We start from the raw sequence: 17,511 nt of genomic DNA, 5'->3' as shown, positions 1-17,511 counted from the left end.
TTTCTCTAAATGTGATATTCCTTTCCCTTGATGCTCTTTTTTTTTCTTTTTTTTAAAGATTTTATTTATTATTTATTTGACAGAGAGAGAGAGATCACAAGTAGATGGAGAGGCAGGCAGAGAGAGCGAGAGATAGAGGGAAGCAGGCTCCCTGCTGAGCAGAGAGCCCGATTCAGGACTCGATCCCAGGATCCTGAGATCATGACCTGAGCCGAAGGCAGCGGCTTAACCCACTGAGCCACCCAGGCGCCCTCCCTTGATGCTCTTTAAGCTCTGAGCTCAAGAATGAAGTCACTATTGTACACAGCTTCAAAAGCAAAAGCACTGGGGAAACAGGAGGACCCATCCCTGGATTGGTGTTAATAGTCTAAGGATTAGGGGCGCCTGGGTGGCTCACTGGGTTAAAGCCTCTGCCTTCAGCTCAGGTCATGGTCCCAGAGTCCTGGGATCGAGCCCCGCATTGGGCTCTCTGCTCAGCAGGGAGCCTGCTTCCTCCTCTCTCTCTCTGCCTGCCTCTCTGCCTACTTGTAATCTTTGCCTGTCAAATAAATAAATAAAATCTTTAAAAAAAAAAAAAGAGTCTGAGGATTAAAGGATGTGACCCTGAGACTAATGTCTGCATTATTCTATTTGGCTGTAGGAATCTGCCTCTGTCCATTGGCATTTCCATGCCCATTGTCACCATCATCTACATCTTGACCAATGTGGCTTACTACACTGTGCTAGATATGAAGGACATCCTGGCCAGTGATGCCGTTGCTGTGGTAAAGAATTTTCACTAGAAGAAGGCTGAGGGTGTGTTTGTGGGCTTTTTGGAATATTGTAGGTCCTGAAAGTCCTGGAAAGGGGGTAGTCCTTGAAAGGACTATGCTTAGGGGTACCTACCTGGCTCAGTTAGTTGAGTGTACGACTCTTGATCTTGGGGTTGAGTTTGAGCCCCATTTGATGTAGGGAAACTAGGCTTACAAGGTTGTCACCCCAGCTGTGGAAGGAGGGTTGGTTAGATTAGGGACCTCTGGGGGCATACTTTCATCCTTTTTAGATCCTAATGACCCTTCTGTTCCTTTCTCTTAGACTTTTGCAGACCAGATTTTTGGAATTTTCAACTGGACAATTCCGTTTGCAGTTGCATTGTCCTGCTTTGGTGGCCTCAATGCCTCCATTGTGGCCGCTTCTAGGTAGGAGTGGTGTCTTTTATGGGGGGTGGGTGTTGTGAAGAACTATGGCAGGGGAGGGTAGGACTTACAGGACCCAGAGTTCAGTCACTATGTTCCCCAAATCGTATTAACCCCTTTGTTCTTGTTTCCATTAGCAGCCTCCAGTTCTCACTCATCTCAAAACTGAACCCTATTCCATATTATTCACACTCTTTTGAAGGAGGGGAGGGCAGCAGGAGTGCTAGGAGGCATGTGAACCAGCCCCACCCAGTATCCCACAAGTTTTTCAGCCTCTCTTATCTTACCCAAAATAGGCTTTTCTTTGTGGGTTCAAGAGAAGGCCACCTCCCTGACGCCATCTGCATGATTCATGTTGAGCGGTTCACGCCAGTACCTGCGCTGCTCTTCAATGTAAGTAACCTCAAGGATGGGGCTGAAAGGCAGACTGGGGGGAAATGTTAACAGAATAAGTGGAGGCACCTGGTTAAGTGTCTGACATGATTTCAGCTCAGGTCATGGTTTCACGGTTGTGAGGTCAAGTCCCCACGCTCAACATGGAATCTGTGTAAGGCTTGCTCTCTCTCCCACCACCATACATAAATCATAAAAACCAACAAAAACCAGCAAAGCAACTGTTCTGGCTTTCCCAAAACCTCTAAAAAATTTAGTAGAAAAAGTATCTTCTTGAAAAAGAAAAATGGTAACTCTTCCAGTCTAGGATAAAGCATAAAGTACACTGATTATAATGAAATGACTGCCATGATAGTAAATGACATAATGTTTAAGGGAAAAATGATCTTCTGTGGGAGTAGAAGGTAAAGGCGGTAAGACTTCTTAGACAAAGTGCATTTTTTTTTTTTTTCAAGATTTGAGAGAGAGTGCATGCCAGGGTGAGGGACAGAGAGAGGGTCTTTTAAGCAGACTCCATTGGGAGGGCAGAACCAGACATGGGCTTGAACTCAAGACTCTGAGATCACAGCTTGAGCTAAAACTAAGAGTCAGATGCTTAAGTGACTGAGCCCCCTAGGTACTTCTAGATTAATAATTTTTTTTTTTTTTTGGTTAAAGATCTTATTTACTTATTTGACAGAGACACCGTGAGATGGGGAGCGGAGCGGAAGAGGGAGAAGCAGGCTTCCCTCCAAGCAGGGGGCCTGACATAGGGCTTGATCCCAGGACACTGGGATCAAAGGCAGATACTTAACGACTGAGCCACCCAGGCGCCCCTAGACAAAGTACATTTGAAGTGGATTTTTAAGGTTAGGCTGCAAAAGGTGGAGATGGGCTTTAGGTTAACGAAACAGTATGTGGGGAGGTAGATGGGGCACCTGGCTGGCTCAGTCAGTGGAGCATGCCAACTCTTGGTCTCAGGGTTGTGATTTGGAGCCCCATGTTAGACATAAAGATTACTTTTAAAAAAAGGGCATTGAAGAAACCCAAAGACCGTATGAGAGTCTTAGGGCAAAGCAGTATGGAGTTGGTTAATAGGAGATAAAAGCTGAAAATGTAGGTTGGAGCCACTAGAGAGAGGTTCTTCAGCGAAAGATTTGTGAGGAATTGTACTGATCTGTGCTTTACAGAGGTTAACTTGGCAAAGGTTTGAAGAATGGGCCTGAAAAACCAATTGAGAGGCCACTGGCTTACTAGAAAAGGAAGGAGATACTGTGACTAGGGTGCTAAAGGTTGTGGGAACAGAAGAGGACAGATGCGGGTGAGCGTGGCTTCAGTGACCAAGACTGTGAGGAGCTGACCTGGGCTTGTGTCCGCAGGGTGTCATGGCACTGATCTACCTGTGTGTGGAGGACATCTTCCAGCTCATTAACTACTATAGCTTCAGCTACTGGTTCTTTGTGGGGCTCTCCATTGTGGGTCAGCTTTACCTGCGCTGGAAGGAGCCTGATCGGCCTCGTCCCCTCAAGGTAATCCACCTCTATCCTACCTTTGCCTGGGACTTGGTGGTAGTTGGGTGTGTAGGTGAAGGGGTTGGAAAGGATCAGTGTTCTCATCTTCACAGAAGAAACTGTTACTATAGCTGCCTAACCTCCACCTGTTTTCTCGGCCCTCCAGCTCAGCCTTTTCTTCCCCATTGTCTTCTGCCTCTGCACCATCTTCCTGGTGGCCGTGCCACTTTATAGCGATACCATCAACTCTCTTATCGGCATTGGCATTGCCCTCTCGGGCTTGCCATTCTACTTCTTCATCATCAGAGTGCCAGAACACAAAAGACCTCACTGCCTACGAAGGATTGTGGGTAAGCCTTTGGATCTTCAAGATGATTAGCTGTTGTATGGCCTTTTCCACCCCTCCACATCTGGTCCCCCGCCGCCCAAGTCAGCTTTGCCATAGGGCCTTCTGGTTTTTAGGCTTAACTGAATTATCCCTCAGGTCAGCCCCGTTCAGTGCCCCTTGAACTGAGTTCAGCTGACCTCTTCTTAGTTCTGACTCACATTTTTCTTTGTAGCATCTGCTACATGGTACCTCCAGGTCCTGTGTATGTCAGTTGCTGCAGAGATGGATTTGGAAGATGGAGGAGAGATACCCAAGCAACGAGATCCCAAGTCTGACTAAATACTGTCTAGAATCCATCCTGAGATGTGGAAAGCAGGGGCCTCTCACCCCTTACTGGCTGGAGCCAAGGAAGATGAAAAGGAAAGTACACTTGGTTGAAGCTGCTCAGCCCAGGTTTCTGGACAGATGCCTTCAGTTTTCGAACCTGCCTTTTAAGAGATGAAAAGTAATTTATTTGTTTTGCTACACATTGCTTTATTGTCCCTTTAAAAAATTCTGGAACAGACAGTGGTGGGGAGCATGTCAGATGTGGGCTTGATCCCCTGTGTTAAGATTTTTACTCACCTCTGGGTGTGCCTACCCACTCCTTTTCCTTTAAAAGAGCCAAAAATGCTCTGAAATTCCTGTCTCCTTTAGAGACATGAAACTGTCACAGGTGCTAGATAATAAAAGGGTTATGTTCTAAACTTTGAATGGTTTCATTTGAGAATGGTCCCAGAGACCTAAGAGGAACACTAAAAACAGTCTTGTGCTTGAAAGTATCTGAGTATTTCTTTCCTCTCAAGTCAGCTGATGCAACCACTCTATACAAGAGAACACACCGAAGCTGCTCTAGCAAAATGAGATTTTTCACTAACAGCCTGATTATATCTAAGAATTCTGAGCACATGTACTTCTTGAATATTTATAGCATCCTGAGATAAATGTGGATGGAAAAACTCGTGTATGGGGTGGGAGTGTAAGCTTGTAATGCCAGGTTACAATGCTGAGGCACTTCCTAAGAGCATGGGCAGGAGCAGTCCCCAGTCGATGTAGTCTTCAGTTTTCTGGAGCACACCATCCATTTCCCTGTTTAATAAGTATTCGGAAGCAGCATGTAGTACAGAGGTTTACTGATTCTGTGGCTGGCAAGATCACTTGGCTCTTTTACACTTAGGTTTGAGTCTGTAATGGAACCCACTTTTAAAAGGAAGAGCTCTATGCCCCAGCGCTTCTAGATCTGGGGCAAGGACTCCGGGTCCAATCTGTTCTGATGCCGAGTCTGAGGAGAGAGCTCCCACCAGTCTGAGCAGGAACAGACTTCAGCCCAGTGTGTCACGCCAGGGCTGCTTTGGCTTGGCACTGCTGCTGTTAGGGGTGCTGGGAGGCTGATTCTTTCCATGCTCTAGCAGTGGGTTGTGGGTAAAGGTCTGTCGTAAGGGACCTAGGGCAAGAGAAGACAAACATGAGGAACGAAGGAAAGGAAGAAACAAATCAGAGAATAGAGCCTGCAAGGGTTATTTACCCCGGGCGGCTAGTTCCAAGTGATTCTGCATGCGTCGTTCGCGCTCCTGGAGCTGATGCGCCAGTTCAGCATTCTTCCACCCTGTTGTAAAGAGGAGGAAGACACTGGGTCCTATGCCCATTTTTAGATGACTTCCCCAAGTCGTGTTTCACTAAGGACGTGTTTCAATAAGAACACTTACCTCTTTTGAAGCTTTTTATAAAACCTTCCCGTGGAGGTAATTGGCTAGAGTCATGCACAACACGCTGGGGGATTTTAAGTATAGTCCGTACGGCTGGAATCCGGAGGCAAGCCACCTGGACCAGGGAAAACATATTGGAGGAGAGCCAGTACATGAACACCGCCTGGAGGAGGAGAAAGAACAGTACTCAGGAACTGTCCTCTGCTGTCAGCTTGATGGGAGATGGCTGGGCTAGATGGAAAGGCTTGGAGCCAGTTCCTAAACTATTACCTACCGTGGGGAAATGGATAGTTATGGGCAAGACGGCTAGGGGCATCACTCTGAGCACATTTCTCATCAACTGAAGATCAGAACTTTGCACACCGGTCTCTGCACCTAACTGCCAAAAAAACCAAAAACAAAACAAATGCATGTCATTTCTAGAGAATCTGGCTCAGATTTCAACCCATCAATTCTACTTTCTTCACTCTCCACTTTGCAGGCCTGGCACTTAGCCAACCTGAGCTTACCTCAAGGACACCCCACATTGTAGCAGTGACCACTAGTGGTAATATGTAGGTGGGGTCAGACAGAGTGAGATCCTGGAACCACAGAAGGCCACCTGTCTGCAGGCTGGGCACAGGAAGGTTGGCCATTTCTCTCAAGGCAATGAAGAAGGAGATGAAGATCGGGGCCTATTACACAGGATAAACAGTATCAGTACCCTTTAGCAAAGGGGAATTTTCATTTCTCTATTACTGAAAACCCTATCATCACCACTTGTTTTTTGGGGGTTTAAGGCATGGAAACAGGAGTTTATCTGACTGGTATAGGACAAAATAAGGAAAATGTTTTTGCTTACCTGAGTCAGAGGTAGAATAAGAGGTCTAAAGAATTTAACATCATGCTTTTTCTGGTAAAATGTCATTTCCGAGGAGGCCTTGTAAACTGTAAAGGAGGGGAAGTTAATGGTTGGGTTAATAATTACACTGATGGAGGTGACCATCCTTATCACCTGGCCCATAAAGTTTCTACCTGATCCTGGCCAATCACTGGAAACATTAGGCCCAAGAAGCAGGTAGATCTTTAGAACTTGCCCACTTCTAGCAACTCCTGATATATGCCATTCCCTTCCCTCAGCAGCGTGTCAGGAGAGTGTAGATGTGTCCTCTCCTGTGCGCATTCTGCAGTTGACTCACATTCAGCATGGTCTCCGGCCAACTTGGCCTCTCTGATTCGAGTGGAAAACTTTTGGATCTCTGGCATGTGGTTATGGATCTTGGCTGCTTCTCGCTGGCCCTTCACGATGAGAGGAAACACCAGGCAGCGGGCAAGGACGGTACCTGGAAAACACAGACAGGACTGGAGTGAAATCAAAGCAGTCCTACAGTTGGAAGGTTGAAGGTTTTTAGGTCCTCACTAAAAGGGTCTTTTTTATTCTAGTTTTTTTTTTTTTCAATACTATGACACCTGCTGAAGGAACACGTAACAAAGGGCACGGGTGGCTTGGTTCCTGCAAGGCTTAGTCCTCTGCTTTGACCTCACAAAACTCTAGCATTAACTTCTATAAGGAATGGCCAAGGATACTGTTTATTTCCTTGAACAAAAGGAGGTGAGACAAGATACTTTTCTAGATAGTGATGTCTGAAGTTTTCTATTATCAGTGGAATCTCCCTAACCCCAACTCTTTAAGTATAACCCCAATATACGTAAGAGATAAAATAGATATATAAGAACTGCTCTGAGAGAGAGAGTAGTCTGGCTACAGAACTATTCAAGCTCTAGCCTTTGCTTTTCTCAGAGGCACCATTATAGATCGGGGGCTCCTAGGAATGAAGAGTGAAAGCCACTATCCTAGAAATCCCTAGGGTAGGAAGTAATCTGGTGGCTTACTATAGTTCCTCCCTGTTTCTTATACTTCCTATTTCCTGATCATTCAAAAAATATTTAGTTTATCTGTAGACAAGGAAGGTGGGCTGGGCTGAGAAGAGAGGGTGGTGGTGCAGTGGGGAATATGGGATTAGGCTTTATCAACCTTACCATAGTTGATATGGGGTGGAAAGAGAAGGGAAGCTAAGGATGAAATGGAAAATACTAGCCTTGAAGGAGTAGACTGAGAACTGGGCAATGGCAGGGAAAGATGTGGTTAGAAAGACCGGAAGAAAATCAGGAAAGATGATCACAAAAGCTAACGGAAAGATTTCAAGGTCTAATGTGTCTAATTCAGACCCTAGACCCAAGGGGATCATAATGGATGAGGAGGAAAGATCCTGGGCTTACATCCTCTCAAGAATATACCAAAATCTACAACTCCATATAGAATTACTTCTGTATAAAGAACTTTAGCAAAACAGATCTTACACACCTAAGGATATAAAGAAAAAGTCATTTTGAGTTGGGTAGGAGGCCAGACAGGGTCTCGTCAGGACCCACAGTGGCAGGGATTTCACAACCAGAGAGATAGACACTGTGAAACAAGAGGTCCAAGCCCCATATTTTGTTCCCAGCCCTACAACACTGGCTTTGAAAATCAGCAAGGCAGGGCGCCTGGGTGGTTCAGTGGGTTAAAGCCTCTGCTTTGGGTTCAGGTCATGGTCTCAGGATCAAGCCCCGCATCGGGCTCTCTGCTCGGTGGGGAGCCTGCTTCCTCCTCTCCCTCTGCCTGCTTCTCTGACTACTTGAGATCTCTATCTATCAAATAAATAAATAAAATCTTAAAAAAACAAAAACAACAAAACCAGCGAGGCTTACACCTGGGCCACACATGAAGGAGATTCATGGACTAATTTGGGGGCATGCTGGCAGGGCAGGGATCTGTTGGAAGATAATCTGGAAGATAATCTGGGGATGGAAGAGCTGGCGGGCACCATTTCTGACATTCTCCATCTACTGTGCTAGCACCAGCTTGTCCAGTCCAAGTGACCCACAGGCCAAGAGCCCTTAAGTGGCTCCCTGCCCCTGCCACACCCAGATGGCCTGAGCCTGCACCAGAGCCACACCCCCCAACAAGCGGCCCCTGTCCTGCATATACTAGAGCACCCACAGCAGCTGGACCTCACAGTCAGCCACACAGGAGGCCTCGCCTCCCCATCAGTGGACTATAGCTGTCACAGCTGGGCCTTGTAGCCAGTTGTGCTGAGACCCACCCCCGACACTTGCCCACCCAACAGCAGCAGTGGCAGGACCTTAGACAGGATGGGGGACAGCCCTGCTTACCAGCATACCTGAAGGAGTTGTGGCTAAGCCCTGCAGACAGCTGTGTCAGGAGACAGCCCTGCAAACCACTGAGTTTGCACCAACAGTGACCCAGCCATAAGAGGAGGGTGCATGCAGCCCACACAAAGAACCCCTAAGGCACCTGGATCAGGTGACTGCGAAGTTTGCACTACTGAACCTCACAGGACGCCTGCAAAAAGCTACTCCTTCAAGACCAAGAGCAGAACTGATCTAATTCAAAGAAACAGAGAGTTAGGCAAAAATGAAACAGAGAGCATGTTATAAATGAAATAAGACAAAACCTCAGAAAAACAACTAAAGAGGGACACCTGGGTGGCTCAGTTGGTTAAGCATCTGCCTTTAGCTCAGGTCATGATCCCAGCGTCCTGGGATCGAGTCCCACATCGGGCTCCTTGCTCGGCAGGGAGCCTGCTTCTCTCTCTGCCTCTGCCTGCCATTCTGTCTGCCGGTGCTCGCTCGCTCGCTCTCTCTCTCTGACAAATAAATAAATAAAATCTTTAAAAAACAAAACAAACAAACAAACAAAAAACACAACAAAAAAACAACTAAAGAGATGAACAATCTACCAGATAAAAAGGTCAGAGTAATAGCCATAAACATACCCACCGAACTCCAAAGAATGAACAAAATGAGAACTATGAAAAAAAAAAAATCAGAGCTGAATACAGTAACTGAAGTAAGTCCACTAGAGGGATTCAGCAGCATATTAGGTAATGCAGAAGAACAAATCAGTGATCTGAAAGGTAGTGAAAATCACGCAAATGGAACACACGGCAGTTTAAGGAACCTGTGAGGCAACATCAGGTCTAACTAACACTAGCATTACAGGGATCCAGGAGAAGAAAGAGAAAGGGACAGAAAACCTGTCAGCTGAGAAATTCCCTAACCTGGCAAAGGAAAGAGATAATCAAGTCCAAAAAGCACAGAGAATCCCAAAAAAGGTGAGCCTAAAGAGACTCACAGTAAGACTAGTTACCAAAATGCCAACAGTTAAAGAATCTTAAAAGCAGCAAGAAAAAACAAAACAAAACAAAACCTAGTTACATACAAGGAACCCCCATAAGGCAATCAGCTGATTTTTCAGCAAAAACTTCAAAGGCCAGAAGAGAGTGGCATAATATATTCAAAATAGTGAAAGGAAAAAACTTACAACCAAGAATACTCTACCTGGCAAGGTTATCACTCACACTGAAGGAGAGATAAGGAGTTTCCCACATAAGCAAAAGCTAAAGAGTTCATCCACACTGAACCAGCCCTATAAAAGAAATGTTAAAGGGACTTCTCAAAACAGAAAAGGCCTGGGACGCCTGGGTGGCTCAGTTGGTTAAGCAGCTGCCTTCGGCTCAGGTCATGATCCCAGCGTCCTGGGATCGAGTCCCACATCGGGCTACTTGCTCCGCAGGGAGCCTGCCTCTCCCTCTGACTCTGCCTTCCACTCTGTCTGCCTGTGCTCGCTCTCACTCTCTCTCTCTCTTACAAATAAATAAATAAAACCTTAAAAAAAAAAAACAAAAAAAACCAGAAAAGGCCATAATTAGAAATAAGAAAATTTATGAAAAAAAATCTCACTAGTAAACATATAATAAAGGTAGTGGATAATTATCTACAGAGCTAGGGTGAAGGTTACAAAAGTAGTAAAATCATCTAGACCTACAATAATTAGTCAATGGATACAAAAATATTAGAATATCACAAATATCTTAGAATATTAATTCTAAGATACAATGTTAAAAACAGTGTGGGAATTTTCAAGCCATTTTTTTGTATAACCTACCCATTCAAATTATTACACAATTATTTAACAGGTTTTCTAAATAAGTTTTTAAAGCTTGGGGGGGGGACAAGACCTCATAAAATGTGGGAAGGGGGGACTAGTATTTTTAGAATCCACTTGAATTTAAAGCAACCATCAACTTACATACATTTATATAAGATTTCTATACATACAGTGTTAAATAGGAACTTAATGGTAACCATTAACCAAATACCTATAATAGAACACATAAAAATAAAGAGAAAGGAATATAAACATAACACTAAGGCATATCACCAAATTACAAGGGAGAAGACAGCAACAGAGAACTACAAAACCACCAGAAATCAATACAATGGTAAGAGGGGCACCTGGATGGCTCAGTCAGTAGAGCATGTGATTCTTGACCTAAGGGTCCTGAGTTTAAGCCCCACATTGGATGTAGAGGTTACTTAAGAAAATGGTAGGGGCTCCTGGGTGCCTCAGTGGGTTGGGCCTCTGCCTTCAGCTCAGATCATGATCTCAGGGTCCTGGGACTGAGCCCCGCATCGAGCTCTCTGCTCAGCGGGGAGCCTGCTTCCCCTTTCCCCTCTGCCTGCCTCTCTGCCTACCTGTGATCTTTCTCTCTGTCAAATAAATAAATAAAATCTTAAAAAAGAAGAAAATATGGTAAGAAGTATATATCTATCAGTAATTAGTTTAAGTGTAAATGAACTACATGTTCCAACCAAAAAACCAACAAACCAAAGAGGGCAGCTTATGGTGGTATAGGCCTATCTTAGGAAAGAAAAATCTCAAACAACCTAACCATACTGCTAAATGAACCAGAAAAAGAACAAAGCCCTAAGTTAGTAGAAGGAAGGAAATAATGAATATTAAAGCAGAAACAAATGAAATAGACTAAAAAAGCAATAGAGAAGATTAACAAAACTAGAGATGGTTCTTTAAAAAAGATAAAATTGGTAAGGCTTTAGCCAGACTCACTAAGAAAAAGAGGGCCCAAATAAAATCAGAAGTGAAGGAATTTAACAACCACCACCACCTAGGAAACACAAACACAAAGGATTGCAAGACAGTACTATAAACAATTACATGCCAACAAATGGGACAACCTAAAAGAAATGTATAAACTCCCAGAAACATACAATCTTCCAAAACTCAATCTGGAAGAAATAGAAAATCTGAACAGACCAATTACTAGTAATGAAACTGAATGGGCAATCAAAATCCCAACAAAAAACACTCCAAAGACCAGATAACTTCACAGGTGAATTCTACCAAACATAGAGGAGTTAATACCTATCCTTAAACTATTCCAGAAGATAGAAGAGGAAGAAAAGCTTTCAAACTCATTCTACAAGGCCAGCATTACCCAGATACCAAAAGCAGACAAAGACATTAAAAAAAGAGAAAACTATACGGGCCAAAATCTGTGCTGAATATAAATGATGCAAAAAACCTCAACAAAATATTACCAAACTGGGGCGCCCGGGTGGCTCAGTCATTAGGCATCTGCCTGAAGCTCAGGTCATGATCCCAGAGTCCTGGGATCAAGCCCACATTGGGTTCCCGGCTTGGCAGGAAGCCTGCTCCTCCCTTTCCCACTCCCCCTGCTTGTGTTCCCTCTCTCGCTGTCTCTGTCAAATAAATAAAAAAAATTTAAAAAATTTTTTTACCCAACTACTGTAATTTATAACAATGTATCTAAAGGATGATTTAATACATTTGATAACACATTTAATAATACATTTAAAGGATGATTCACCCTGATCAAGTGAGATTTATTCTGGGAATTCAAGGATGGTTTAATATTCACAAATTCAGTGTGATTTACCACATTAACAAAATGAAAGAAAAATGTATGATCATCTCAACAGGTGCAGAAAAAGCATCTGACAAAACTCCACATCCATTAAAGATAAAATCTCTCAATAAATTGTGTTTAGAGAGAATATACCTCACTATAAGAAAGGTCATATATGAAAACCTCATATTTAAGGGGGCACCCGGGTGGCTCAGTCAGTTAAACATCTGCTTTTGGCTCAGGTCATGATCTCAGGGTCCTGGTATTGAGCCCCGAGTCAGACTCCCTGCTTCGGAGGAGGCCTGCTTCTCTCTCTCCCACTCTCCCTGCTTGTGTTGTCTCTGTCAAATAAATGAAATCTCTGGGGGTGGGGGGAAGGGATGTGGAGAAGAGAACCCTGGTGCACCACTGGTGAGAATGCAAAATTGTACAGCCCTGTGTCCAACTTCACACTCAGTGGGGAGTCTGAAAGACGCACTTGCTCTTTCTCTTAAATAAATCTTAAAAACCCCAAAAAACCCCAAAACAAAAATGTATTTGCACCTGTAAGTTCACTGTAGCATTATTTACAATTGTGAAGATATGGAGGTAACCTAAATATCTGTAGATAGATGAATGAATAAAGAAGGTGTGGCATATAAACACACGACAGAGTATTAAGCAGTGATTTAAAAAAAAAAAGTGAGGGGCACCTGGGTGGCTCAGTGGGTTAAAGCCTCTACCTTCGGCTCAGGTCATGATCCCACCTGGGACCCAGCCCTATATCGGGCTGTCTGCTCTGCAGGGAGCATGCTTCCTCCTCTCTCTTTGCCTGCTTTTCTGCCTGTCAAATAAATAAATAAAATCTTAAAAGAAAAAAAAAAAAGTGAGCTCTTACCATCAGTGACACGGATGGACCGATAGGGTATTAGGCTATGTGAAATAAGACAGAGAAAGATAAACATCTTATAATTTCACTTGTGTGAAATCTAGAAAACAAAACAGACTCATAGATACAGAGAACAGTCTGGTTGCCAGAGGGGAGGGGACTAGAGAAGATGGGCAAAATGGGAGGAAATTAAAAGGTACAAACTTTCAGGGGTGCTAGGCTGGCTCAGTCAGTGGAACATGTGGCTCTTGATCCCGGGGTTGTGAATTCAAGCCCTACACACCCAATGTATGGGTCAGGATCATGACATGACCCTGAGATAAAGATCTGCACACTCCATCAACTGAAACCAGCTAGGCACCCTAGGGATTGGCTTAAATAAACTTAAAAAAAAAAAAAAAAAAAGGTACAAACTTCCAGTTGCAAATAAAGATGATCCAGGGATGCAATGTACAGCATAGAGACTTACAGTTAATATACTGTAACAAACTTTATATGGTTACATGGTGATCGCTTCATAACATATATCTTGAATCACTATGTTATACATCTGAAACTAATGTAATATTGTATTTAAACTACAATAAAATAAATTGGAAAAAAGTGTCTAACACAGAAAGATCAAGTATGAAAAATGGGTTCAATAATGATGTTACTGACAAAATGAGGTGGTTTTAGTAAGTCAGATTGCTAAAAAGAAAAGGTCAGATTGCTGAGTGTCAAAGAGTGGAAAGAAAGAAAGAAGTAAGTCCACTGCATACAGAACAGTCTTTTAAATAAGAGCTTTGAAAGAAGAAAGAACTAAGGATGAAAAGAAGGGACTTTTCCTCAAGAAATCCATGGTATACTTGAACATGTTTATATTTTCAGAATAGGGCAGTAAAAAGAGAGAAGCTGAAGGCCTACGGAAAGAGCTGATCACCAGAGCAAGGTGTAGGAAGAACAGAATTTAAAGTATAGTCTTAGCCTGCAAGAGAAACAATGTGGGCACCTTCCTACTGGCGGCAGGGGTGGGTGCGTGGGGAGGTTTAAGCACCAGGCCTGACCTATCACCTAAACCAGGGCAGCTTCATCACTGTTAACAAGGTCTCCTTACTCTAACCCCATGCTCACATTAAAGATCTACACTTGTTGAATCCCAGGTGATCCAGTGGTTTTATAATGTCCTTTAGGAAAGAGTAGTAGTGTGTATCTAAGGATCAAGAGCCTCTATTCCTTGTCTGAATCATCTGCTTTTCTGACCCCTAAACTTCTGCAACTACAGTTGACCCTTGAGCAACAGGGGTTTGAACTCCCTGGGCCCAAGCATATGTTGTTGTTGTTGTTTTTAAACAGTACTGTACATGTATTTTTTTCTTCCTTTATTGTAAGAATGTAGAATACATGTAACATACAAAACGTGTACGAACTGTTTATGTTATCAGTAAGGCTCTAACAGTAGGCTATTAAGTTTTTGAGGAGTCAAAAGTTATGAAATTTCAACTGCTGGGCGGGGTTAGTGCCCCTAACCCACAGGTCGTTCAAGGGTCAGCTGTATTCCCTCCACCCACTTACAGAAAGGCTATCTTTGAAGTTCTACCCCTAAGTTCCCATTTCTTCTACCCTTGGCCAGGATGTGTTTCCCTTACATGCAGCAATGGCCCCCCACCAAGGTAGGCCTAGGTTAACATGCATAGATTCCAGTAAGTTCTGAATCAGTCCCACTGGGGTGTATGACCCCAGACCCAGTTCAGCGAAGCTCTGTTCTGCAGCAGCTTGGACGACATCTGCAGTTTCTCCAGAAGCCACCTCAGGTACTGCTGTGGGTGAGGGAGTTGCAGGAGGGCCCTGAACCTGTGCAAAAGGAAATCATGTGTAATACTCAGTAGGGCGGACATACAGAAATCACAAGCCCCCTAATAACTAGTATCAGGTTGTTCTATTGACTTTCTACTTCTTGTTCTCCGGGTTAGTCTACAGTGTAGACTACACAGAATTCAAGGCTTAAAAGGACATCTTACTTTTTCCTCGGGACAGGAAGACGAGTTACTTAAAGTAAGACTTCCTGACTTTCTTTCCTATTAGGAAGTTATTTCTTCTATCAGTGTTCCAAATGTCACGGTCATTTGAGTTTCACTGGCACAATTTTACAGATACTGAAACTATACTAATTTTCATTTAAAACAATTCAGTTTTTAAGACCAAAATATTCACTTGGTCTCACCATCAGAAATATTAATACCCAAGAAGTCATTCATATGAAATTTATAACTTTTCTAACACACACACACACACACCTGGAATCATATCTCATACACCATCAGGGGCTTGCCACCATTATGGCAAACAACGCCTTGTTTATAACATCAATCTATCCTGCTGTACTTTCAATTATTTCCCCACTGATGCTACAATTTTGGGAGCTGCATGGAGTGTGCCACATCCCTCCTCCTTGTAAACAAAATAAAACCGACCAACAAACACTACTCCTAATGTCGCAGGGACGAATCGCCTCTTACCTGGGCTTCTGCGAACAAGATCACGGAGGTACTGAGGCTCCGGGGTCCAGAGCCAGCGAGGACGACATAGTGCGGGCGCTCGAAGCACCGGCCGCTTGGAGAGAGGAGCCCCGCAGTCAGCGGTTTCCGCGGCCAAGGCGAGGGCCCTGCGACGCTGTGGAACTGAGAGGGTAAAAGAAGGATGGAGCCCCTTTATCAGGAGCAGATGTCACTAAACATGTTCATTCGCCACGAAGCACGCAACCTTCTACCACAGGTGAAGTCACTATTACTCTCCGCGCGCAGATGGCTGGCCCGAAGGCATGCACTTAGTGCAGCCTGGCTCTCGGTTACCGCAGGTCCACCCCGGAGCACAGAGGTCGAGGCTGACGTTTCCGTGGCAGGGGTGACATCGGGACCGACAGACAATATGCGACAACAATATGCGGCCGCTGAGCCCAGGGTCGGGGACGTAACCCTCCCATGTACGCATGCGAGCCTAGGTCAAGAGAGGCAGGTCCCGGTGAGGTCAGCGTCTGCTCAGGCTGTTCCTGGCATGAGCTGTCTCTGGCTGGGATCATGGGGATAGGGCTGGGTCCTGGCGCTCAGCACTGGAGTAGCCTTACCTGACGCTGTGGCCGTAAGAGGCGCAGAAGCTCCCGGCGACCGTACATTAAACCTACCGCCATTTTGCCGGGAAATGGGCTGAGTGCGCTTGCGCTTGCGCTTGCGCACTCAGAACTTCAGCCTCGCGGGAAGAGGCCCTTTTGGAAATGGGCATGAAGCCAGAGCTGTTGCCATGATCGTGTGGTAACTGAGACTGGAACTCAGCGGCCATATTTGAAGTGGGTAAGAAGACGCTAAGGGCCCTATTAACAAGATCGCGCAGTGTGTTGGGAAGATTGAGAGGAAATTGAAGTTAAAGGCCACCTAAAGGGCTGTCAGGTACTGACTGCAAAATCCCAGGGATTTCTTGTCTGTCAGCTCCCAACCCTAACATCTGAAATGTACTAGACAGAAATGGTAAAGAAAGGCAAAAATTATAATCCAGATTTAGTAATAGTGGGGGTTATCACCTATCAATCACAAATGTTGGATGCTATTGTAAATAAGATTTTAAAGTTTACTTTGAAAAATTAATACAGTTACAGGTGATGACAAATATACAACTACAGGACTCTTGGGGGAAAAAAACCCCGAACTGTTACTTTGGTGCCCCCAAATGAACCATCTGTCACAGTATTTACAGTGGCCTTGTACAGCCACTATGGAAAACAGAAGTTTCTCAAAAAATTAAAAATAGAACTACTATATGATCCAGAAATTCCATGTGTGGGAATATATCTGAAGGAAACAAAAACACTACATCAAAGAGATGTGTGCACCTTCATGTTCACAGTAGCATTATGTATAATGGCCAAGACGAGGAAAGAATCCAAATATCTGTGGGAGGATGAATGGAAAAAAGAAATTGTGGTATAAATGTACAATGGCAAGTAATTCAGTCACAAAAAAGAAGGTAATCCTGCCATTTGTGACAGCATGGATGGACCTTGAAAGCATTACGCTAAGTGAAATAAGTCACACAGAGAAAGTATACTGTATGATCTCTTATGTGGATTTTAAAAAAACTCATAGAAGAAAGAGATCAGATTTGTAGTTATCAAAGGCAGGGGGTGGGACATGCAGAATGGATAAAAGTGGTCCAAAGGTCCAAACTTCCAGGTATAAATAAGTACTGGGGATATAATGTACAACATGATGACAATAGGTAATATGGCATATTTTGTATGGTATATTTGCACGTTGTTAAAGGAATAAATCTTAGGAGTTCTCATCACAAGATAAAAACCATTTTCTTTCCTTTTTGTATATGAGATGATGGATGTTAACTAAATCTATTGTAATTACTTTGTAATATATGTAAGTCAAGTCATGCTGTACACCCTAACTTAAAATTGACTGTGTGTCATTTTACCTCAATAAATCTGGAAAAATGTTATTGACACACACAGATTGTTACTATGCAAGGTGATGACTATGCTAACTTACTTTATTGGTAATTGTTTTGCAATGTATATTAACTTATTACATTGTACAGTTATACAATATTATATGCCAATCATATATCAATAAAGCTGGGAAAAAAGGAAGATTTTGAGGAATATATAAAAAACTTCTAGGGGTGTTTGGGTGGCTCAGTCAGTTAAGCATCTAACTCTTAATTTCGGCTCAGGTCCTCATCTCAGGGTCATGAGATTG

General features: G+C 43.8%; 2 protein-coding genes across 7 annotated transcripts in view; one reads left to right on the top strand and one right to left on the bottom strand.

The window, feature by feature from the left end:
* The window catches only part of SLC7A7 (solute carrier family 7 member 7), a 97,497-nt gene extending 93,365 nt beyond the window's left edge, over positions 1-4,132 (top strand). For all 5 annotated transcript variants that reach the window (XM_013057655.2, XM_013057657.2, XM_045067920.1 and 2 more), the window contains 6 exons: positions 641-764; positions 1,075-1,178; positions 1,472-1,568; positions 2,927-3,076; positions 3,225-3,408; positions 3,619-4,132. In XM_013057655.2, coding sequence (XP_012913109.1) covers positions 641-764; positions 1,075-1,178; positions 1,472-1,568; positions 2,927-3,076; positions 3,225-3,408; positions 3,619-3,725 — 766 coding nt within the window. In that variant the 3' untranslated portion in view covers positions 3,726-4,132. The remainder of the gene's footprint in view (positions 1-640; positions 765-1,074; positions 1,179-1,471; positions 1,569-2,926; positions 3,077-3,224; positions 3,409-3,618) is intronic.
* Positions 4,133-4,541: 409 nt separating this feature from the next.
* On the bottom strand, positions 4,542-16,003 carry OXA1L (OXA1L mitochondrial inner membrane protein). 2 transcript variants are annotated; one of them, XM_013057660.2, is made up of 10 exons: positions 15,876-16,003; positions 15,271-15,432; positions 14,401-14,605; positions 6,310-6,453; positions 5,973-6,058; positions 5,641-5,805; positions 5,406-5,510; positions 5,132-5,294; positions 4,951-5,031; positions 4,542-4,869 (listed from the first exon to the last, which is right to left on the bottom strand). In XM_013057660.2, the coding sequence occupies exons 1-10, from the start codon at positions 15,936-15,938 to the stop codon at positions 4,748-4,750; spliced, it is 1,296 nt and encodes a 431-aa protein (XP_012913114.1). In that variant the 5' UTR covers positions 15,939-16,003; the 3' UTR covers positions 4,542-4,747. The 2 variants fall into 2 exon arrangements, with proteins under 2 accessions (XP_012913114.1, XP_012913113.1); XM_013057659.2 differs by lacking the exon at positions 4,951-5,031 and having other exon boundaries at positions 15,876-15,979.
* Positions 16,004-17,511: the final 1,508 nt, after the last annotated feature.

Source organism: Mustela putorius, unplaced genomic scaffold (genome assembly GCF_011764305.1).
Source record: "Mustela putorius furo isolate JIRA1106 unplaced genomic scaffold, ASM1176430v1.1 tig00003898_pilon_pilon_pilon, whole genome shotgun sequence".
Taxonomy (NCBI): Eukaryota; Metazoa; Chordata; class Mammalia; order Carnivora; family Mustelidae; genus Mustela; species Mustela putorius.
The sequence above is the reverse complement of the archived record's forward strand: the minus strand, read 5'-3'. Positions and strand labels throughout refer to the sequence as shown.